The sequence below is a fragment of the Diaporthe citri genome (assembly GCF_014595645.1).
Source record: "Diaporthe citri strain NFHF-8-4 chromosome Unknown scaffold_1, whole genome shotgun sequence".
Classification (NCBI taxonomy): Eukaryota; Fungi; Ascomycota; class Sordariomycetes; order Diaporthales; family Diaporthaceae; genus Diaporthe; species Diaporthe citri.
The window spans coordinates 6,403,736-6,422,703 of NW_025064846.1; the positions used below are offsets into that span (position 1 = coordinate 6,403,736).

The 18,968-nt window shown below is 57.1% G+C and overlaps 6 protein-coding genes across 6 annotated transcripts; 2 read left to right on the forward strand and 4 right to left on the reverse strand.

The window, feature by feature from the left end:
* Positions 1-152: 152 nt before the first annotated feature.
* On the reverse strand, positions 153-695 carry INS49_001706 (uncharacterized protein; the record flags this gene model as incomplete). Its single annotated transcript, XM_043162530.1, has 3 exons — positions 153-286; positions 374-558; positions 646-695. The coding sequence occupies 3 exons, from the start codon at positions 693-695 to the stop codon at positions 153-155; spliced, it is 369 nt and encodes a 122-aa protein (XP_043031036.1).
* Positions 696-4,584: 3,889 nt separating this feature from the next.
* Positions 4,585-7,415, forward strand: INS49_001707 (uncharacterized protein; the record flags this gene model as incomplete). Its single annotated transcript, XM_043162531.1, has 3 exons — positions 4,585-4,978; positions 5,130-7,214; positions 7,282-7,415. 3 exons carry the CDS (start codon positions 4,585-4,587, stop codon positions 7,413-7,415), a joined length of 2,613 nt encoding a protein of 870 aa, XP_043031037.1.
* Positions 7,416-9,022: 1,607 nt separating this feature from the next.
* On the reverse strand, positions 9,023-9,655 carry INS49_001708 (uncharacterized protein; the record flags this gene model as incomplete). The annotated part of the gene is made up of 2 exons (XM_043162532.1): positions 9,023-9,313; positions 9,389-9,655. 2 exons carry the CDS (start codon positions 9,653-9,655, stop codon positions 9,023-9,025), a joined length of 558 nt encoding a protein of 185 aa, XP_043031038.1.
* A 584-nt stretch (positions 9,656-10,239) lies between these two features.
* INS49_001709 (uncharacterized protein) lies at positions 10,240-10,790 on the forward strand (the record flags this gene model as incomplete). The annotated part of the gene is made up of 3 exons (XM_043162533.1): positions 10,240-10,325; positions 10,476-10,615; positions 10,732-10,790. The coding sequence occupies 3 exons, from the start codon at positions 10,240-10,242 to the stop codon at positions 10,788-10,790; spliced, it is 285 nt and encodes a 94-aa protein (XP_043031039.1).
* A 687-nt stretch (positions 10,791-11,477) lies between these two features.
* INS49_001710 (uncharacterized protein) lies at positions 11,478-16,900 on the reverse strand (the record flags this gene model as incomplete). The annotated part of the gene is made up of 5 exons (XM_043162534.1): positions 11,478-13,502; positions 13,567-14,572; positions 14,647-16,051; positions 16,104-16,676; positions 16,786-16,900. The coding sequence occupies 5 exons, from the start codon at positions 16,898-16,900 to the stop codon at positions 11,478-11,480; spliced, it is 5,124 nt and encodes a 1,707-aa protein (XP_043031040.1).
* Positions 16,901-18,038: 1,138 nt separating this feature from the next.
* Positions 18,039-18,618, reverse strand: INS49_001711 (uncharacterized protein; the record flags this gene model as incomplete). Its single annotated transcript, XM_043162535.1, has 3 exons — positions 18,039-18,125; positions 18,189-18,515; positions 18,607-18,618. 3 exons carry the CDS (start codon positions 18,616-18,618, stop codon positions 18,039-18,041), a joined length of 426 nt encoding a protein of 141 aa, XP_043031041.1.
* Between the last annotated feature and the right edge of the window lie 350 nt (positions 18,619-18,968).

Below are 18,968 nucleotides of genomic sequence, written 5' to 3' on the forward strand. Positions count from 1 at the left end.
GTGAGGACGAACCCGAATTCGAGAAGATCCAACATATATCAGTGCCTCCTTTTCCTGTCCTCATGACCCGATCCCAATGCTCCCTGACGCCGTGTGAAAAAATCCGCCAGATGCCAGCTGATGCCATAGTAATACAATCGTACAAAGACGCCTCATTTCTGCGCCGGCAGACCGGCCTCCTTCCTCAATGCCTCGCGCCGTAACCGCTCCTCCTCGGCGGACTTCCTCACCTGCAGCCGCCGCATCTTCTTTTCTTGCTCCGCTGCCTCAGCCTGCACGACCCATACTGCAGTTTGTTAGCACAAGCTACTTTGCCTCTCTTCGTCTCCCTGGCTCAGAGCATTGATATATCGCCAAGATGAGGTAGACATACTTGGCTTATCGCTCTTGGAGTACTCCTTCAGCTTGCCCACAAAGTCGTCAAACTCCCTCTGCCGCTCGGCCCTGTTGGCGAGGCTCTTCTTCTGCAGGTCAGGGTTGTACTTCTTGAAGAGCTCCTCCTCTGTTGGGGAGACCCAGTATGTGAGCGCTGGCCCGCCCACGATAATTGCGCCGCCGCTGCAGAGATCGGTCAGTCGACTGGCTGGCTGGCTGGCTGTTGGGACACAAGCGCGTCCAGTGGTTTTCTGGAAAAACAAGACTCACCCCAGGATCATCTTTGCCCACATCCCCCAATTTGTTGGTTTCTTCGACATGGTTGGTAGTGGTGGAGTGTGGCACGAACGATCCAATGAGTGAGTGAAATGTATCAAACCACAGGATGAGTTTCAGTTCAAAGCAGCCCTGTCTACTCAAATTCGGGCGTCGTGACGTCGTTGACACTGGCGCATGGCTGCTGGTTCACTGCAGAAAACGGCGGCAGCTAGACAGAATTGCCGCCCGGGCTGTCAGCGGGAGACGGGAGCTCACTCATTGGACGGGCCGTCTGGCTAGGGGCCCACCCCCTGACGTTCAACCAAAGTCGACGCTGCATCTCCAGTCTCGACCATGATACAGGTGAAGTATGCATGCTTACTACCTGCTCGAGTGAAGATGGGACGGACGCCAGGGGGGGATTTGCTCGTGAACTGAGCACGTGTGCGCTCTGGCGAATCACTCTTGCCCTATGGCTGCCTCCCTAGGTAGAGTACCAGAGTACCAAACATCTCGCCCCCAAATATGCAATGCGGCCTCCCTCTTTGTTGTCGAGGTTCCCCACGAACATGGCCATCACTGAGGCAGTGCAAAAAACCGCGCCCTGGTATTGGGTTCGCTCCCAGTCCCACGGGCCGGAAGCCCGTTTCCATTTGTTATTGCGTCTGAAGTTGAGCAGTTCGATGCAACCTTGGGTCCCTACACCGCCTGTAAACAGGCAAGCAAAGCCCCCAGGTTGTACGGTAGGTTGTCGAGGAGCGTCAGGGACGATGCAAAGCCACAGGGAGCAATCGCGGTCGTGAGTGGTCGGACAGGGCAATCTATCTGAGCCAGACGCGCAGGCTTAGCCGCATTGTGTTTCCCTCGAGGAGCATTTAATTGTGGAATTTGTTTTGAAAACCATTTAGCTTCGATGTTTGTATGGTTTGTCGAGGAGCTGGGGCCAGGCCAGCGAGCCCTCTCGCCAAGTCCTGCAGGTTGGTGAATCAGGATACTTCATTGCCCGATGGTGCTGGCGGGATGAAATGGCCAAGCCCGATGAGATTTTCCTCAGGGCTGAGATCCTGAAACTGTAGGCCTACGAGGGTTCCTGTCGGGTAACAGATTTGTAATACACCATCGAACTGTGCGTGATATCTAATGTTCTGAGGCTGTCATGAAGGACTCCATCCCTGGTTATTGTATCACCACAATGACCAGTGCTGGGTTCGTGAAGGTTTACTTGGTGATTACCTGAGAAGAGTTTGGTTGCTACGAGGGCAGTTCCTGGTTAGGGCTGCGTGGCTTGGCTGGTGAGGCTTGCTCCCGCGTAACCTGGTCATGTATATTGCACGCTGCCGGGAAGATATTGCGCCGGGACAGAGCCTCATCAAACCGGTGTCATGGGGCAGGGATCTCCCAAACACACCCTTCAGCGTCGGGAGCCCAGACAGAGATTCAAGGGCAAGGGAAAGCTTTACGGGAGAGTCTCAAGGAAGGTTACCGAGATGCCCTGTTCGTAGATCATGCTCGGCCTGTATTCTAATGTCTCTGGAATGGGATGAGGACAAGCCTCCAGCGCAGCGGACCGTTAAGTCTCACGCCTGAGTCAGCCCACGTGTTTCGAGCCGCGTAGGGAGGCTCTGACGCGGAGGAGCGAAGACACGGGGGAGAAGGATGAAGCATTGCTGAGGACAGGATGACACTTGGGGGTTGTTGACCGCTGCATACCGTACGATGAGCAGTTGGCGGCGATGGCTTGACAGGCCTCTTAAAACAGCCCCATCCGTTCCAATACGCAGCGTAGAAAGCAATGAAGCTGGAGGATTGCTGGTGGGCATGAAGAAGGGGAGGTCTGTGAGGGACAACCTTGTGCTGGCGACAGGCAAGTCTCCAATCACGGTCTCGGCATTGCGGGATGCCAGGGCTGCCCCAGGGCCGCCCCAGGGCCTGGGGAGAAATGTCGCTTTAAGCCGACATATTGCGTGTGGAGAGCGTGTGCAATGCGTTAGGCAGGCGGAGATGATTTGAGGCGCAAAAGGTCCTGGCTTGTCGAGGCAGACTGTCACAGGCAGCTGAAAAGAGAGTTCGGCAGTCAGAAAAGAAGAGACGAGGAGGGTTTTGCCAAGTCTCGTCTGAGGGCGATCAGTTCGTGACTGGGGGAGACAACGCGTGGAAATTCGAGACACTTCATCAATGCGCTTGGATGAGTCTGTGGGGTGCTGAGCTGTGCTGCTTGCTGTCGGACTCGCGGCATTTCCAGAGGGCATGAACGCCCCTGCTCTTTTCTGGTTAATGGGACTGGATCTATTTTGTCAAAAGAGTAACTGCAGTCCCTCATGTATAGCACATAGAAGTTGAAGAACGTATTGGTTAGTCGGTGGATGGTGTTGAAGAACGACGGGAGGATCGGCTTGGTGGGGGTAGAAGGGGGTAGAAGGGGGTGGGAGGGCGAGGTGGGTGTGTGTGGTGGTAAAGATCTTTCTGGTGCAGCATCAGATCACCACCCGGTCCTCGGGAAGTTGCCGTGCCTGCAGTAGTGTCGTCTACACAGCTGGGTAGTAAGTACCCAGGGTGTGTATCGGCGGCGGCGAATACTGAAGGCTTGTGTATGTACGGCGACAACAAGCAGCACCAGTGTAACATTGATCTTATTCTTAGCGCCCCCAATGTACGTGTACTGTACTGTCGACGGTACTGTTCTGTACGAGTGATGATGATGATACGGAAACACAGGACTGCACCCGCACGCTCAGAATAACACCCTCACCTTGGGTCATGGGCAAGGCTGCCTCCGCCCGTGACTGTGATGCCTGAGCCCATACTACAGCTTAGCTATGACATGTAATTTGTGCCGTCCCCTGCAGTCTCATCGATGATACCGCAGATAATTAGATGAGATAGATCTCTGTGCAAAGCCACCCAACGAACCCAACCCAACCCAACAGCCAGCCTGCCAGCCTGTCGAGGCGTCTCTCAGCGGGCTGCCCCTCAGCCGGACCAAAACACATGGTGCCGACAAGACTCAGAGAACGGTACGTGCTTTTAGGTTTCCCCAGTTTTGGAGGCCACCCGCATCTGCAGAGTGGTCCTAGCCCATTACCCAAGCTAGGTAGCTTGCTACCAGGTGCCCTGGCCTGCCCGCATGCCCTGCCACAAGCCCCCTCCCCCAAACCTGCAACTGCAACTTGCAACTGCCCCATTCCAGACTCCACCACCACCCGTCCATTCATCCTTTCCACCTCCATGTCGCCTCCTGACAGTACAGTACGCATTTTGGACGACTGGATACCCGGTCCATTCTCTTAATTCCAAGCTTTTGTTTTATCATCTTTTTCCTTTCTCTCTTCACTTCCCCAACAATACTCCTTATTCTTTGTCTGTTCGCCGAAGTGGGACGTCCATCTCCACACTGCTCCAACCACTCACTCCTTTGACCGACCGCAATCGCATCGCTGCTCAGCGCAGCGCATCGCATCGCACGGAGCATTCTTTCAGTCCTTGACAGAGACAGGCTTGATTTTCGACTCGGGCACAGCGCAACCCTCCCGCTCGTCACAGGAGACCACCAGTCACACCAGACAGCTTCAGCCTGGCCCACAACAGTCTGAGACTTGTGCTCCAAGGCAGTCCGTCGTCCTATTCCCGAAGCTACCGAATCACCACCGAAGCCGCGAGGAAGAGGAGCCACCCGCAGGCGACGACAGCCGCGCGCAGTACTGCCACGAGCAAGAGCACCGCACCCAGTCTGTCTCTTCCGTTCACCACCGCCGTTGGACGTGCCCTCTTGTTTCCAGACTAGCACCGCGTCTCATGGAAGTAATACAGCTGCTACTTTTCTAAAGCATCACACGTCGAATCGGACAAGGAACGAGGGTCCGATCGACTAAAGTCAGGTGCAGCCCTCCTGCAACCGACACGACGGTGGACAGCGAGCTCACGAGAGCAGCAAAGAAACAACTAGACGCACAAATGGCTTATAACGGAGGGTACCCAGCCCCGCGTCCCTTCAACGGCCCAGGAGCACCACGGCCGCCACCCCAGCGCCAGTACACTCCTGCGCCGGGGCCACAACAGTACGACCAACAGTACGACCAGTACCAGGATGAGTACGGTCAGGGATACGACGAGTACTATGATCAGGGCTATGGACAACAATACGACGACAGGAACTTTGCCCCGCGAGGCCCGCCCCCGCGGGATCCCTACGGACCAGGCCCTGGCGGTCCGTCGAGAGGACCGCCTATGAATGGAGGCCGCGGCGGTCCCATGATGAGACCTCCACCCGGCCGAGGATACCCTCCCAACGGTGCGCCCGGTCGAGGACGGCCTCCCCATGTTGGAGCTCCTAATTCGGATCCTACGAGTAAGTAGCAACAGTGTTCTTTGCATTTTCTTTCTGTCGGCGGTAACGTCTAACTACGGTCAAGTGAACCGCTCAAGACCGCCCATCTTACCCCCTCAAATATCCCCAGGAGAGCCAGGATTTGGCGATAGCCCATTCCCAACATTCCCAGGCCAGAATCGTAAGACAAACCTGGACAAGGAACAACAAATTCTCAGCCAAATGGGCGCTCTGGATATTGACAACAAGAAAAAAGTCCCGAAAGGCAGGGCCCCAACCCGAGGTGCCTCCATTGACGACTACGGTCCTCGACCGTCCATGGACTCCCAGCGAGGGCCCCCTCCACCGCGCAACTACCCGCCGCAGGGCTTTCCAGAGCAACGTCGAGGACCACCGCCCGGTCGAGGAGGTTATGGCGACTACCCCGAGCCAGGCTTCGGGCCACCCTCGAGGACGATGACGATGCCATCGAATATAGGAGGCATGCAGGAGATGGCACCACCGCCGCATCGGTCAGACTCGGCGCCCTACGGTCCATCTGGCCGGGGGATGCCCGGGCCGCGACCCTCAACCGCGCAGGGACATCGCCCACCACCCCAGCGGATGCCCCCGCCAAATCAACCAGGAGCAGGCTATGGTGGCCAGGGCTATGATTATGGTCCGGATCAAGGATACGGATACGACGATTACTACAACGAGTACTATGACGACCAAGGAGCGAATGGCTATCAGCAACAGCCGCCTGAACCCGACATGCCCAACTTTGATGCAGCTCCTCGGGGCCGCAACTCTTTGGATCTGTCCATGCAGTCCGGCGCCCCAGAGCCCCAAAGAGGGCCCGGCCGGATGCCTGGGCTCAACACTGCGAAATCCCAGCCTGATCTGCGCCAGCCACAGCAGGCAGTATTCGAGATGGCGCCCGACGTGCCTCCAATGCCTCCAAATGGAGGTCAAGGTGGCTACGGTGCAAGGGCGAACGGCCCAAGTCCTCCTCAGGGTGGATTCGGACTTCCCAGCAATCCTATGCCGATCCGCCCAGGCCACCAACAGACACCGCCAAATGCCAACCCAGACGCCTTGCCGAGTCACCCGCAACCGGTGAGGGCAGGTCATATGCAGGGTTCTCTGGTCAACAACAAGCCACTACCGGTCCGCAACTACGGCGGCACTCCCACTCCGGTGCCTGCCCCTGCCCCCGCCCCTACCGCAATGCAGGGCGGTGGCGCACCCCGCCCTGCACCACAGGCAGAGGCCCCCGTGACGACCGAAGAGCTGGAGCGTCTAAGGAACACCGTCAAAGTGAACCCACAAGACCAAGCGACAGCACTGCGTCTGGCTAAGAGACTGATCCAAGCTGCCGATGTTCTTGTGCCCAACGTGGCGGATCCCAAGTCGCGCCAACGAGCCCGCGAACGTTACGTTCTGGATGCGCAGAAGATCTTGAAGAAGTTGTCGAATGCTGGCAACTCCGATGCCATGTTCACACTGGCCGATGGACTCGGAAAGGGGCTATTTGGCTCGGAGCCTGACAACAAGGAGGCCTTTACGATGTACCAGTCTGCAGCAAAACTCGGCCATGCGGCAGCCGCCTACCGCACGGCCGTGTGCTGTGAAATTGGCAACGAAGAGGGCGGTGGTACACGTAAAGACCCGCTAAAGGCTATCCAGTGGTATAAACGTGCCGCCATGCTCGGCGACACCCCAGCAATGTACAAGGTGGGCATGATACTGCTCAAGGGGCTGTTGGGACAGCAGAGGAATCCTCGTGAGTCCATTGGCTGGTTGAAGCGGGCAGCAGAAAGCGCGGACAGCGAAAATCCACACGCGCTGCACGAGCTTGGGTTGTTGTACGAGTCTGCTGGACCGAACGACGTCATCCTGCGTGACGAGCCGTACGCTTTCAGGCTGTTTAAGCAGGCTGCGGATCTGGGATACAAGTTCAGTCAGTACCGTCTGGGATGCGCGTATGAGTACGGGCTTCTGGGCTGTCCCATCGATCCGAGGCTGTCGATCATGTGGTATTCCAAAGCGGCGGAACAGGGCGAGCACCAGTCTGAGCTTGCGCTTTCTGGTTGGTACCTGACGGGCAGCGACAACGTGCTCGGCCAGAATGATACCGAGGCGTACCTGTGGGCGCGCAAAGCCGCCATGGCTGGTCTTGCCAAGGCGGAATATGCCATGGGATACTTCACTGAGATGGGCATCGGCGTTCCTGCAAACATGGAGGATGCGAAGCGATGGTACTGGAGAGCAGCCGGTAAGTTTCTCCTCTCCCTTTTCAAACTTGCCATAGAACCGTGTGTGATGGCTGACATACACTATAGCCCAGGATTTCCCGAAGGCCCGTGAGCGCCTCGAAGAGCTGAAGCGGTCAGGTAAGAACGGCCCGCGCCAACGAGAACGCATCACACGTAGCAAGATCGGCCAGCAGAACGAGGGCGAGTGCAGCGTGATGTAGGGCGTCACGGTTGCACCTGATCTCTCTGTACCTGCTGGGCTCGAACCTGCATTGCCGGCAGCACGAGATGCGGAAGCTGGCGGCATGATTGTGACTGCCTATCGAGGCTTGCCTGGGCCCGCGAACGTGGCAATGGGTAGGAGGACACCAGGGCTGGGTCTTCAAACACGGCCCGCCACACCCACACCTTTGCCTCCCATCCGGGCGGCAGATGGCGCGCCAGTGGTCACTAGGGCTGTGACGAAGGGGTTGTCGACCACACTACGAATGACTTCGGAGCAATCACAGAGCCGTGGGAATGTCGTGAGGGAAAGATATCAAGCCCTGGAGGAATTGCAAAGGAGCCAGAGTCTACAAAGAAGCCTCAGCCGGCCGATGATGCTTTCTTCGGTGAGAAGCTTCAGCTACGAGCTACCGACGCAGATAGCCGAGATGGAGCGCATGAGCAACCAACGTAGCTCTCCGCCTCCGATTCCGCCGCCACATCAGACGCCTCTCTCGACACCTAAAGCACCGGCGCCCTGTCGATCGTCCACTCCCCGGCCTGGGGAGGACACCAGGGGAGGAAGCTCGTGATGGCGTGCTCGGTACCGATCGGTAAGCACAATGGCCAATTGACACGCCGTAATACGAAAGCACGAGCGAAATGTTTCTTTGGTGCCTTGTGCTAGACACAGAGGCGTTCTATTTTCTCTTTCCAATTTTCTAATTGCATCGGATTGGCTTGCATTTCCGGGAGGGGGACCTGCACAAGGCGTCTGGGTCTGGTCTTGAATTGATTCAATTGGCGAAAGGAGAAAGAAAAGCAGGCAGGACTGGCATCTTGCGGATCAAACCATTAAGACACAGACTTGAGAGGGATCGTTGAAAGAGCGCGCTGCCCGGGATACCCACCTGCCTACTCGTAGTAGTCTAGTTGATAATCTTTGGAAATGCAAATACTATGCTAAAAGTAGCCTGCGACGGCCAGCGTGAAGTTACGTAGTCGTGTTGGCTATGACACGATGGGCGTGGCACGGGAGGCTTGCGGAATAGGAGATCGTCCCCCTGGAGAGCAGTTTGCATGGAGTAACTCACAAGTGTGTGTGACAGTGTACGGGCTGAGTCTAAGCCAGTCAATATCATCTACAGCGCGGGAAGACATTTCGTCTTCTGACCGTGACAAAAGGTGGTCCTCCAGTTGGTTTGTGGCCCATGCCGCCACAAGTACAGTAGACTCCGTGTACCATAACACCGGCAGATGGAGACGTTGTACGAACCACATTCCAGTTCCATACTTGCTAATTGTATATCCAGGTCGTCGCATCGCGCCGCTCTTGGGAGTATCCGATGCAATATCCACACCGTGCCCGCCATCTGACAGGACCCTGGACCAAAAAGAACAGAGGCTTGGCCTCCATCTATCCTCTAGCCCTCGTTGACAAAAGTTTTGTAAAGGTCTCCGACTCCGCGTCGGGAACGTCCCCCGAATCCCGCCAGTCACGTCACCTGCCCACCCACCACGGGCCGCGCGCTACATCGAACAGCGGGCCGTCCTGTGCATCATCATCACTGCGTCCTCCCCCCCTTTGCCTACCGCCACCACCACCATAGCCTTGGCGCCCCTCCTAAGCGCTCTTAACAGCCTCCTTGGCCTCGTCCTTGACCTCGCCGACAGCCTCGGCGACGGTCGGGTTGTCCTTCTGGCTGCTGCGCCAGAGCATGATGCGGGTGACCTGGACGACGCCGACGACGCCGAGGAAGAAGTTGACGGCGGCGAGCAGGTAGTTCTTGGGCTTGATGATGAGGCACCAGCGCGTCCAGATGAGGCCCGTGGCCGTCAGGGCGCCGTTCTGCTGCAGCGAGAGCTTCTCGGCCGGGCGACCGAAGTCGGCGACGCCGGCGAGGACGAGGGCCCACTGGTGATGGGAGAAGAAGCGTTAGTGAGAGGCGAGGGGATTGGGGCTTGGTCTCGGTCTATTCTTTGTACGTACCTTCATGACTGGCGCCCAGAAGTGCACCGTCTTGAAGCCGATGGGGCTGTCCCACATGCGCTTGAACCAGCCGACCTGCTGGGCGGCCTGCTGCTCAGCGCTCGCGGTGGACTGCCACCTGCGGCCCCATTGTTGTCGCTGCTGGCTGCGGAAGGCCTGTTGGAAGCCCGAGGCGCGCGAGAAGGCCTGTCGGGTCTGGGCTGCGGCGGACGCGGAGGAGAAGAGCGGGCGGGAAGCCCGGGTGAAGGCGGCGGCTGAGGAAGACATGGCTGTGTCGCTGCTGCTCTCACTCTCTCTGTGTATGTTGCGGGATCAATGGATGGATTGACGGGACAGAGGAGATGCTCGAGAGCAGAGATTCCTGGACGGCGAGCGAGGCGGGTCTGGCCGGAGTGGAGAGTTGGGGATTGTCCTGGCTTGGATGCTTGTCGGGTCTTGTGTGGCTCTCGTTTCTCGCGGTGCCAATCCAGGCGAAGTCAGATCAAATCGGGGTCCGATCTAAGGAGCGTTGGGGGTCAACCGTAGGGTCGGAAAAAAGTTGGGGGAGGAGCTTTGGCGTGCCGGAGATAAGAAAATGTGACGCCCCGTCCCACCTGCCGTTGCGCCCAGAGCACGCCTCACGTACCTAGGTGGGCAGCATGTACCTCTGTACCTGGTAGGTTACGGGGAGGCTCCTCGGTGCAGCCTTGTGCAGGGGTTATGCAGCTCCCCAAGTCCACCTGCAACCCGTCCAACGACACTCGTCACTCGCCTGCATTTCTCAAAGCTCGCCCGCCGCCCCCCAATCCAACAATTGACCACCGCACACTGCACCCCTGGGAAGGAAACACAGAGAGGGCCGACCACAAAACATGGCAACCAGATACGCATTCACGCGGTCCCTCAAGGAGGTCCGCTTCCTGTTCTGCCAGACCTCGGAGCAGAGCGCAGCCACCAGGTAAGCAAGCCGATTCGGGCGCCTCGTGGTTGGTCAATTGGGACCAGATGCTCGCCGCCCACGACACAGCCAGGCCTGGCTGAGGTGGCCTACACATGGGTGCATGGGAATGTCGAGAGAGAGTTGAGGCTAACACGACGGATCCCCCAGGGCGTTCCTCACGAAATCCTACCCGACCATGAAGAAGCACAACCCCTCGATCCCCATCATGCTGCGCGAGGCTCAGGGCACCTCGCCCAAGGTGTACGCCAGGTACGAGTTCGGACAGGAGAAGAGCCAGTCATTAGAAGGTACGTCACCCCTTACAGAGGAGCCAGAGGGCTTCTACCTACGGAACCCTGAACCGGGCGGCAAGGCGCGTGGTGCGCGGTGCGTACGGGCAGATGGGCTGACCGTGAAGCTGCAGGTTTGAACGACAAGCAAATCGAGGATGCCGTCACGACGCTGGTCAGGAACGAGTCATAGCGTTCGGGCGGCCGGTCGGATGGATATAGCAGCAGGCGCAGGCCGGAGTCGAGGCAGACGGGGGCTAAGACGCGCCACGGCTGTCGCGGGTAGACAAAAGGTCGGCGTGTATAACCCAATCCAAAAGAGCTGTGAATAAGACATATCATGAACAGATTGTCGGAAGAAAGCGAGGCTTGGGCGGATGAAGGTATGTTGGCTACTAAGTGGGATATCTATCCCCAGAGGCACTTGACGATGCCCCGTTTCGGTCTCCTATGACATGCCTATGGTCCCAAACCCGCCAATTTCGTGGGCAATTCGCCGGTCACTATCCAACGGTCAAGCATGAGACACGACACAGTTAGACGGACGAGCTTCAATTGTCTCTGCTCATCTCTGACGGTGATATCCTACACATTTATCCTGACATGCTGATCGCCTGGCGATCCAAGGCCATGAGGCCACACCCTTTTTTGCTCCTTTCTCATGCTCCTCGTTCCTCAACCCATAACTTCATTGACCTGCGTATCCACCGCAAGCCCTTCTAGACATCACCTCCGTTCTCGTGTCCAAGTTGCGTCCTCCCTCAGGACGTAGGATGCCCTCAGTGACTCACCCGAGCCACTGACTGCCGATTTTGTTCTCATCGTTGCCTTCCCGGAACCTTCTGCTCTCCTCTTCCTCTCTCCTCCTTCTCGAACCACTTCAACCTCCCTTCCGCTCCTCACCAACAGGAGCCTTTCCACCACGCGTTCCCTGTCCACCGGATCTCCCGCCCTGTCCTGTGGCGCCGCCACCGGACTTGCCAGAGGTAGAGCGGTTGTTGTTGCCGCTGCCGTTCTTCTTCCCGCCGGCCTTCTTGCCAGATCCCACAGTCGTCCACTGGTCCTCGCCCGTCTTGGCCTTCTCGCCCACGCCCACACCCTGTTTGTCAGCCGCCTGCGCCGGTGCGTCGCCTCGCTGCGCCAGCCTGTTGTTGTTGGGCGATGTGACCGGGGCCCTCGGGGCGACTATAGTCTTAGGTGTAACAGCGGTGACCGTCTTCGAAGCCGCGCCTGCAGCTGGAACAGAGGCCTTGACGGCCCACGAGGCTCGTCTCTGGGGCACCGCCGCCGCCGCCGCGAGCGTCGGGAACTCCTCCTCGTCCACCAGTTTCGACGCAATGCTCACGGCCGACGCAGCCTGTGCTGCCGTCTTCTTTGTGCTCGCCGGGGCCGCCGATGCTGCGTCAGATGACTTCGCACGCTCCTTCTGGCCGCCACCGCCACTGCGATCGGGGGCAGGGCCGGTTCGCTTCTTCTCCTTGGTGGGAGGACCAGGCTGAGTCACAGTTGTGGGGTCGGTGACCTGCTCTGCCGGCGTGACGAGGCGCTGCTCGACAGGTCCCTTCTGGCCTGGGAGAGAGGGCTTCTTCGTGTGGAACGGGATGGCTGTGGCAGAGAGGACTGAGACAACGCTCGCAGTCGGAGATGGCGGGATAGACGAGGGTTCGAAGGACTTGGCCGCGGCGTTCAGCTTGCTCCTGCCACCCTGGTGGTCTGCCTTCTTCCTTGGCGAGGGAGTGGGGGAAGTCTGGTGCGAGGCTGGTTCGCTGCTAGGCTTTTGCGGAGTCTTGACTGCCTTGTCTCTCAACCAGCCCTCCGGCTGCGCTTCGCCCTTCACAGTCGTGAATGGATCGTCGCTCTTGGGGCGTGGCCCTCTTGAAGCAACAGAACCCCAGCCGGTTGGCTTCGAGTTGGGGGGCAGCAAGGGCAGGGCGATGCGTGCGTCTTTGGTGGTAAAATGCATGGCGCTTGGTTGCCTGTGACGGGCGTCTGGCTCCTTCATCGTGGGCGGAGCCATCGCCGAGTCCCTCTTCACCTTGTCGATGGTGAACTTCTGGTTGGGGAAGAGGTTCGCCTCGGGTGAGCAGTTGTTGTGATCCTTGCCAGCGGGTATCTCGAAGACGGCCTTCAGGTCCGTTGGCGCCTGTTTCTGGAGTGAGTTTTGCTCATCACTGCAGTCGCTCTTCTGTAGAGGCTTTTGTGGCGATCGGTCCTTCTCCATGCACACTGAGCCGCCCGCGTCGATTTGAGAGCTGGATTCCTTCGAGTCATCCTGCTTGTTGACGACAGCCTTGCTCTGAATACTATCCGCCGACTCGATTGGCTCGGGTTCCGCCTGCCCCTGGGTCTCGGTTGCGGGTCCAGGGTGTTGAGTCTTTGGCTTCTTCGTTGGGGACTCCTTGACAGAGACCGCCCGGACCTGATCCTCAGGTCCCGCGCTCTTCGTCTTTCCCGCCGGAGCTGCAGATGCTTCCGCAGTGGATGGTTGCTTGCGCTTCCTTTGCGACTTGTTGTTCTTCTTCTTTGCCGCAGGCTGCGAACGTGTGGGCGATTGGGTTGTCATACCAGCGGCGGACTCAGGGCGACTATTCGAAGTTCGTGATACGGGGCGGTTGTTGGAAGCTTGAGACGCTCCACGGGAATGAGCCTCAACGGGAGTCATTGAAGAAGATGTGGAGGTAGAGATGTTGTTACTGGCCTTCGACTTGGTCTTCTTGGCCTTTCCGCCCTTGTACCATTGTTTCTTTGCCTTGTACTTCTGGGGCGCTTCCTCGGCCTTGGGAGACTCAGGTGCCACTTCAACACTCGTTCCTTCTGCAACGAGCGCTTCGAATTGTTGTCCAAGAGCTTCCATCTGAAGTGCTCCACTCAGAGCACCGAATCGATCCTGCAGGTTGGATGGCTCCTGCTCTGGGGTGTCCATCCATTCCCTTTGGGAGTGGGCTTCGGGGAGACTTGTGTCGAATCACTGTATTGATGTCGAAGTTCTCAGTCGCCTCAGTCAGCTCGGAACTGACCTTGCTGTAGGAGGTGGGGCCCTTCTTGATATGCTTTTCCATGGGCTGTGCTTGTCCGGCAATGACGGGAGGCTGGAATTCCTCCCCCGGCACAGCAAGGTGTGCGGTTTCCTTTCTGTAGCATGACGAGACCGGACCATCATCTTTGGCAACAGCTTCTGCGTCCGAATCCTGAACTGCATCACGTTGAGTCTGTCCACCCTCTTGGCTGGCACATTCACTCGGTTCTGGTGAGTCATTGCAGACCTGCCTCTCACTGGGAACGTCCCCGACATGGGGCGAAACGCTCCGTGAGCGCGAAGATCCAGTCTCATTCGGCAGGCAGACCTTGATGCCCCTAGCACCCTGAGACGAGACGTTGCTCAAACTGTCGGCGGCGGCGGCCTCGTCACTTGAGATGTCTTCAATGACCTCTTCTGCGGGCGGCTTGGATCTCCAGTCTTCCTTCAACGCCGTGACACCATCAGGCCTCTTGGGATATGTCTTGGGCTGGTACTCCAACCCGTTCTTGGGTCTAGACTCCGTCTTGCTGGGCTTCCGGTTCTGATCCGCACTATCGGGCTCCCATATTCCACGTTGCGTCGGTTGCTGGGGAACAGGCACCATATTGGGGAAGAATGGGCCGCTTGCCTCACCAGCCCAGAAAACAGGAGGCTGTTGTTGACAGTGACCTAAGTTGGCAAAATTAGGAGTGTCGAAGTGGATGTTGTTCGGCTGCTGGTTTCGATATGGGTTTGAATCACGGCTCAGAGTTGAGCTCGAGCGGCGACGTAGGCCCTTGGCCTCCCAAAGACCCCGAGGAAGACCAGTTGGGTTCTCGTGAGGAGGCGTATAGTGTTTTGAGTACCATGCATACCAAAGGCTGGTGACCTGGCCCAAGCCGGGGATATTTCTTCCCTTGTTTGGCCTGCTGCAGAGGTCTTGCATAGCCCGAACGGCATCGCGATCGGAGTTGAACCTGTGAGCAAAATATTCTTTAGCACCCCCTCCTTCGTGCATCGCCGGCTCTGCGAATCAACTCTGAAAACTTACACCACAAGAGATCCGGGTCCATCGCAATGCACGACCACTCTCACAGCTCCCCATTCACTCATGTAATTCATGAGGGCGGCCTGGACCCTGTCCGCAGGAAGTTTGTCGTGCTTGACAAACAGGCTCCTGGATGATCTCAAACATTGGTAGCACGGGCAATCGACGAAATCGTAAGGGACTTTCCTGGTTTTCTCGCCATGTCGGTTGTTCTTGCATTCAGGATTGGGGTTAGATGCCGGGGGCGTCGGATCAATGGCCAGACAGCCGTTCGAGTTCGATGACTGTGGTCCGGTCGGCGTATTGCTGTCCTTGCGTGACTTCAAGGAGTAGACAGGCCCATGAATTGGATCATCGCGGACCTTGCTGCGCGAACCGTTGGAGTTGACGCTGTCGCGACGGTCGTTAGGACGCCTCTTCTTGTTTCCCTTATCACGAACAAGCTGCTTCTGGGGATGAGGGATGTACCCATTGGGCCGATACACGGGAACATCGACATTTTGCTGGCCCATGTACTGAGGTGGCGTACTCATGGGGGGTGCCTGAGAATGACTCAATTGAGGCCGGTCCATGTAAGGCGGACGCACTGGCATCTGGTTCTGAAAATCCATAGCGGGCAGGCCTAGCATTGGTTCCATAGCACCATCCATTTGAAGACCCTTCGCTGGGGGAGGGAAACCATCCGGGTTTGAGGGCACGCCTTGGGTTGAAGTTGGCGGGATGAAGCCTGCAGGCGGTGGCTGCATGCCGTTATTGGGCGGACCGAAAACCTGCATCATGTGCTGCTGTTGCGAGGGCCCGATCGGGGCTCTCTGCTGCAGGAATGACCGCTCCCCAGAGAAAGCGAGCATGTTGGCTGGAATCTGCTGGCGATAGGGACCATATCCTTGGGGAGACCTTGGCGGCCCCCGAAAAGGCGCCTTGTTTCCGAACATGTTGCGAGGCATCGTGCCAGATTTCTCTGGGAACGTATGTTGCAGTCGATGTGCGGACTGCGAAACCCCAGCTGTCTCCGTGGCGGACACCGCACGAGGCGGAACGTTGTTCGTGAAAGGGTTGAGTATGGAATCTTGCCTCTCTCCAGGCGTCGATTGGGATGAAAGTTGTCGCGCCGTGATCTGAACACGATCGGCCAAATCTTGGTTGGTCAGGAAGTCGTCTTCGATCTTGTCTTTGCGGCCGTTGTTCTCGGAAACATCCTCAGCTTCCTTGACGGGCGACGGCTCGACTGTGATGCGTGGAACCGCAGTCGCGGGTGCAGACACCGTCTGAAGGGGAAGCTGGGGGGCTAAATCCGTAATAATTGTAAGGCCTTGAGGCTTCGTAGCAGTCTTTATGGCAGCGCTCTCCTCGGGGATGGTAGAGAGAGTCTGAATGGGCGACGGTGGAAGGGGAACGTCAGTAGGACCTTCACTTGTTAGATTGACAAGCCTGCGCCGAAAAAGAAGGGAGGAACTCACTGGTTGAGGCATTGGCAGTAGTACCAGCCGCTGCCGCCATTGGTTTCCGAGCCGACATGGGCTTGCTCTCTGCGGCGTGAGTGTAGAAGCGCGCAACGTTGGGCTTCTTGCCAGTGAGACGCTCAAAGTGGTATAAGAAACACTCGCGCAGGAAGTTCTGGCCAACAAGGTCGAGAGCCTTGAGGTCGTTCTCCCAATCAAACTGGCTGGTGACCGCCGTGAGGATGTCGCTCTTCTGGTTCCACTTGACGAGAGACTCGCGGTTGAATGCGGAACCAGGCAAGGCCTCGAGCCAGTCCAAGACCCAGTTGTTGCACTCGGTTGCGACCTGCTTCTCAACCTCACGCCAGTTGTGGCGCGCGTCATTCGCGAGGAGGTTGATGAGATTCCACAAGTTGACGACGCCAGAAATGTACAAGGTTGCACTGTCGAAATACTCGTAGAGGTCTTCGAATCGCTGGGGCGCGACCAGTGTCTTCATTTCGTCCCAGTGCTTCTCGCGAATGCGAGCTGCTTCAGACTCGAGTCTCTCGTCGTTCCAAAGGACCAGATTCCGACCCGGCAGTGGCACGCCTTTGGTGAGTAGCTGCGGCGGGCGGGCGCCGTTATTCGTGGACCAGCGACACTTTGCGTTTGGGGGTGTTGAAGTAGAAGCCAACGACAGGGTCGATGAGCATCATACCATTGCGATCTCGTACATAGTACCACTCGGTTCGTGAAGGGCGATCGTCCGCAGCGGTCGCAGACAACTGGGACGCGATCCACTTCTGCGAGTTGGATGCAATGACGGTAGCCATGTTGAAAGGAGGACTTTGTGTGGGGAGGAGTAGTCAAGTATGGAGTGGTCGCAAAACCAGCGCGATTGCTTTAATGAGAGGGGATGGAATGTAGCAAACACGACAGACTTACGGTACAGAAAGGGAGTGAGGATTGTCAGATTCGTGGGAAGGTGTGCTGTTTTGCAAAACAAGCTCAAATGGTAGTGGTATGGGGCACGAAGGTGGGTGTAAGCTTTGTGACTGCGTGAGGTTGAAGAAAAGGGGAGGGGGGCAACAACCTGCAAGTCGAATTTCGTCCGAAGCGCACCCAGGGCACAACAGCCAGCACTGCCCTAAAATATTTTGTTTTCGAAGTGAGATTTGATCAGACCTCCACATGCCCTCTATAGCAGCGTTAAACAGAGACGAATTTTCCGCATGGGTGCCTTGCAGCAGTGGTTTCGTTGGGGCTGTAGAATTTCTGTGGATGATCTTGGCCACTCGGTGAAGTTTCGCATGGCAGTGGGCACATGTCGACGGTGAATCTGTCTCAGTAAGAAGCAGTTCCGACAAACATTTCTCATGCCGGGCCTGAGGGTAACCTAGGCCAACCGCCTTCGACCTTGTGGCAGCTGTAACCTTTCAGATGGAGATGACAAAAGGCCCCTGTTCATACTGTGTCTTAGGGACGAGGGCACCCTTCTGAAACTGAGACAGCGCAATTCTCCTGGCATAGTACCTTTGTCCCAGACCCAACGAGCCTATCCATCCAGTCTTACCCAGGGAGAGTCAGAATAAGAAGTATGCCACAGAACACCGTCCTGCACCAGGAACATGGTCTCCGTAAAACATAATTGCATGCTGCAGTTAGGCTTCCAGAGCAAGCTGTCCTCCTCGCGACCTCGAGTGATAGACTCCATCGTTGCAGCTCAACCCTTTCACGCAAGGCACTCGCCCCTTCGAGATCTTCCTCGTCGACCTTCGCCTGGCGGCACAAGAAACTTCCCCGTGAAGTCGTCCATGTGAGATTGACTATTTTGCATCGCATTGGACATTCGTACTTCTAACCTTGATCATTAAACAGAGCGCAAGTATCACAGATCAATGCCAGAAAGGGGGAATCTCATTTTGTACAGAAGCTGCCATTGGAGCTGCCAAGAGTGCTACCACACCGTACTTATTTCTTGGGGATCTGGTCCAGGGCCTTCAGTATTTTGGATTCGTCCGCTCCGGCGATTGCCTTGCCATTGTTCCAATCCACCGTCTGCCTCATGTCAGCTGGGGTCACAAGAGGAAGAAGCAGGCAGGCACGATGAGTTGCACGTACCACAGGCCGCTGGAAGGCCTCCGCACTCTGCTTGAAGATTTTCAGCGCCTCGCTCTCGCTCGAAGCACCCTTTACGACGCTTGAAATCGCAGACTTGCCAACATATTGCAGGATGGTCTGGAGCTGGTCGGGTGTTGGAGGGTCTTCGGTGATGTTCAGCTCGAACTCGGCGCGGTGAGGGGTCGTCTGTGCCGAGTGGTCGCTGGCCTGGTCTTCTGTGGCATGCTCCGTAGCATTTGCCGATGCCTGCTTCAGGAGAGTGGCAACCCGGACTGAGGCCGGCGAGCTGGCCTTGTGGAAGAGGGTGACGATGTCTTTGGTCTTGTGCTGTGGATGGAACAGTCGGATCAGCGACAGAACGTTTCTTAAGGGACAACCGAGGTAATTGGCCAGTTTTCTCGGAGTCGTAAATACTTACAAAGCGGAACATTTTGAAGAATTGGGGGTGCTCGTTGACGTTATGAGTAAAGAATGTTGTCGAAAAGGCCAGGAATTGTAGACAGGCGAGGTGAAGTTGAGGTTGAGGTATGATGTCGTTGCTTCCCTATCGGGGTAGTCTGGGAGCTATGGCCACCAAATGATCTGTGAGTCAATACGACAGGGAGACGTGGGCTAGGAGCTGTGACAGCACCAGGTTCTTTTCTGGACTGAGATTTATCGGACTACCATTGCTCTTTACGTGTAACATAATTCTTGTAAGCACAGCGCATGCAGTTCTCATTGAATATCGCATGGTGCCAGGTGGGATTCAGTCAACATCCACGCCCTAGTCTACGCTAG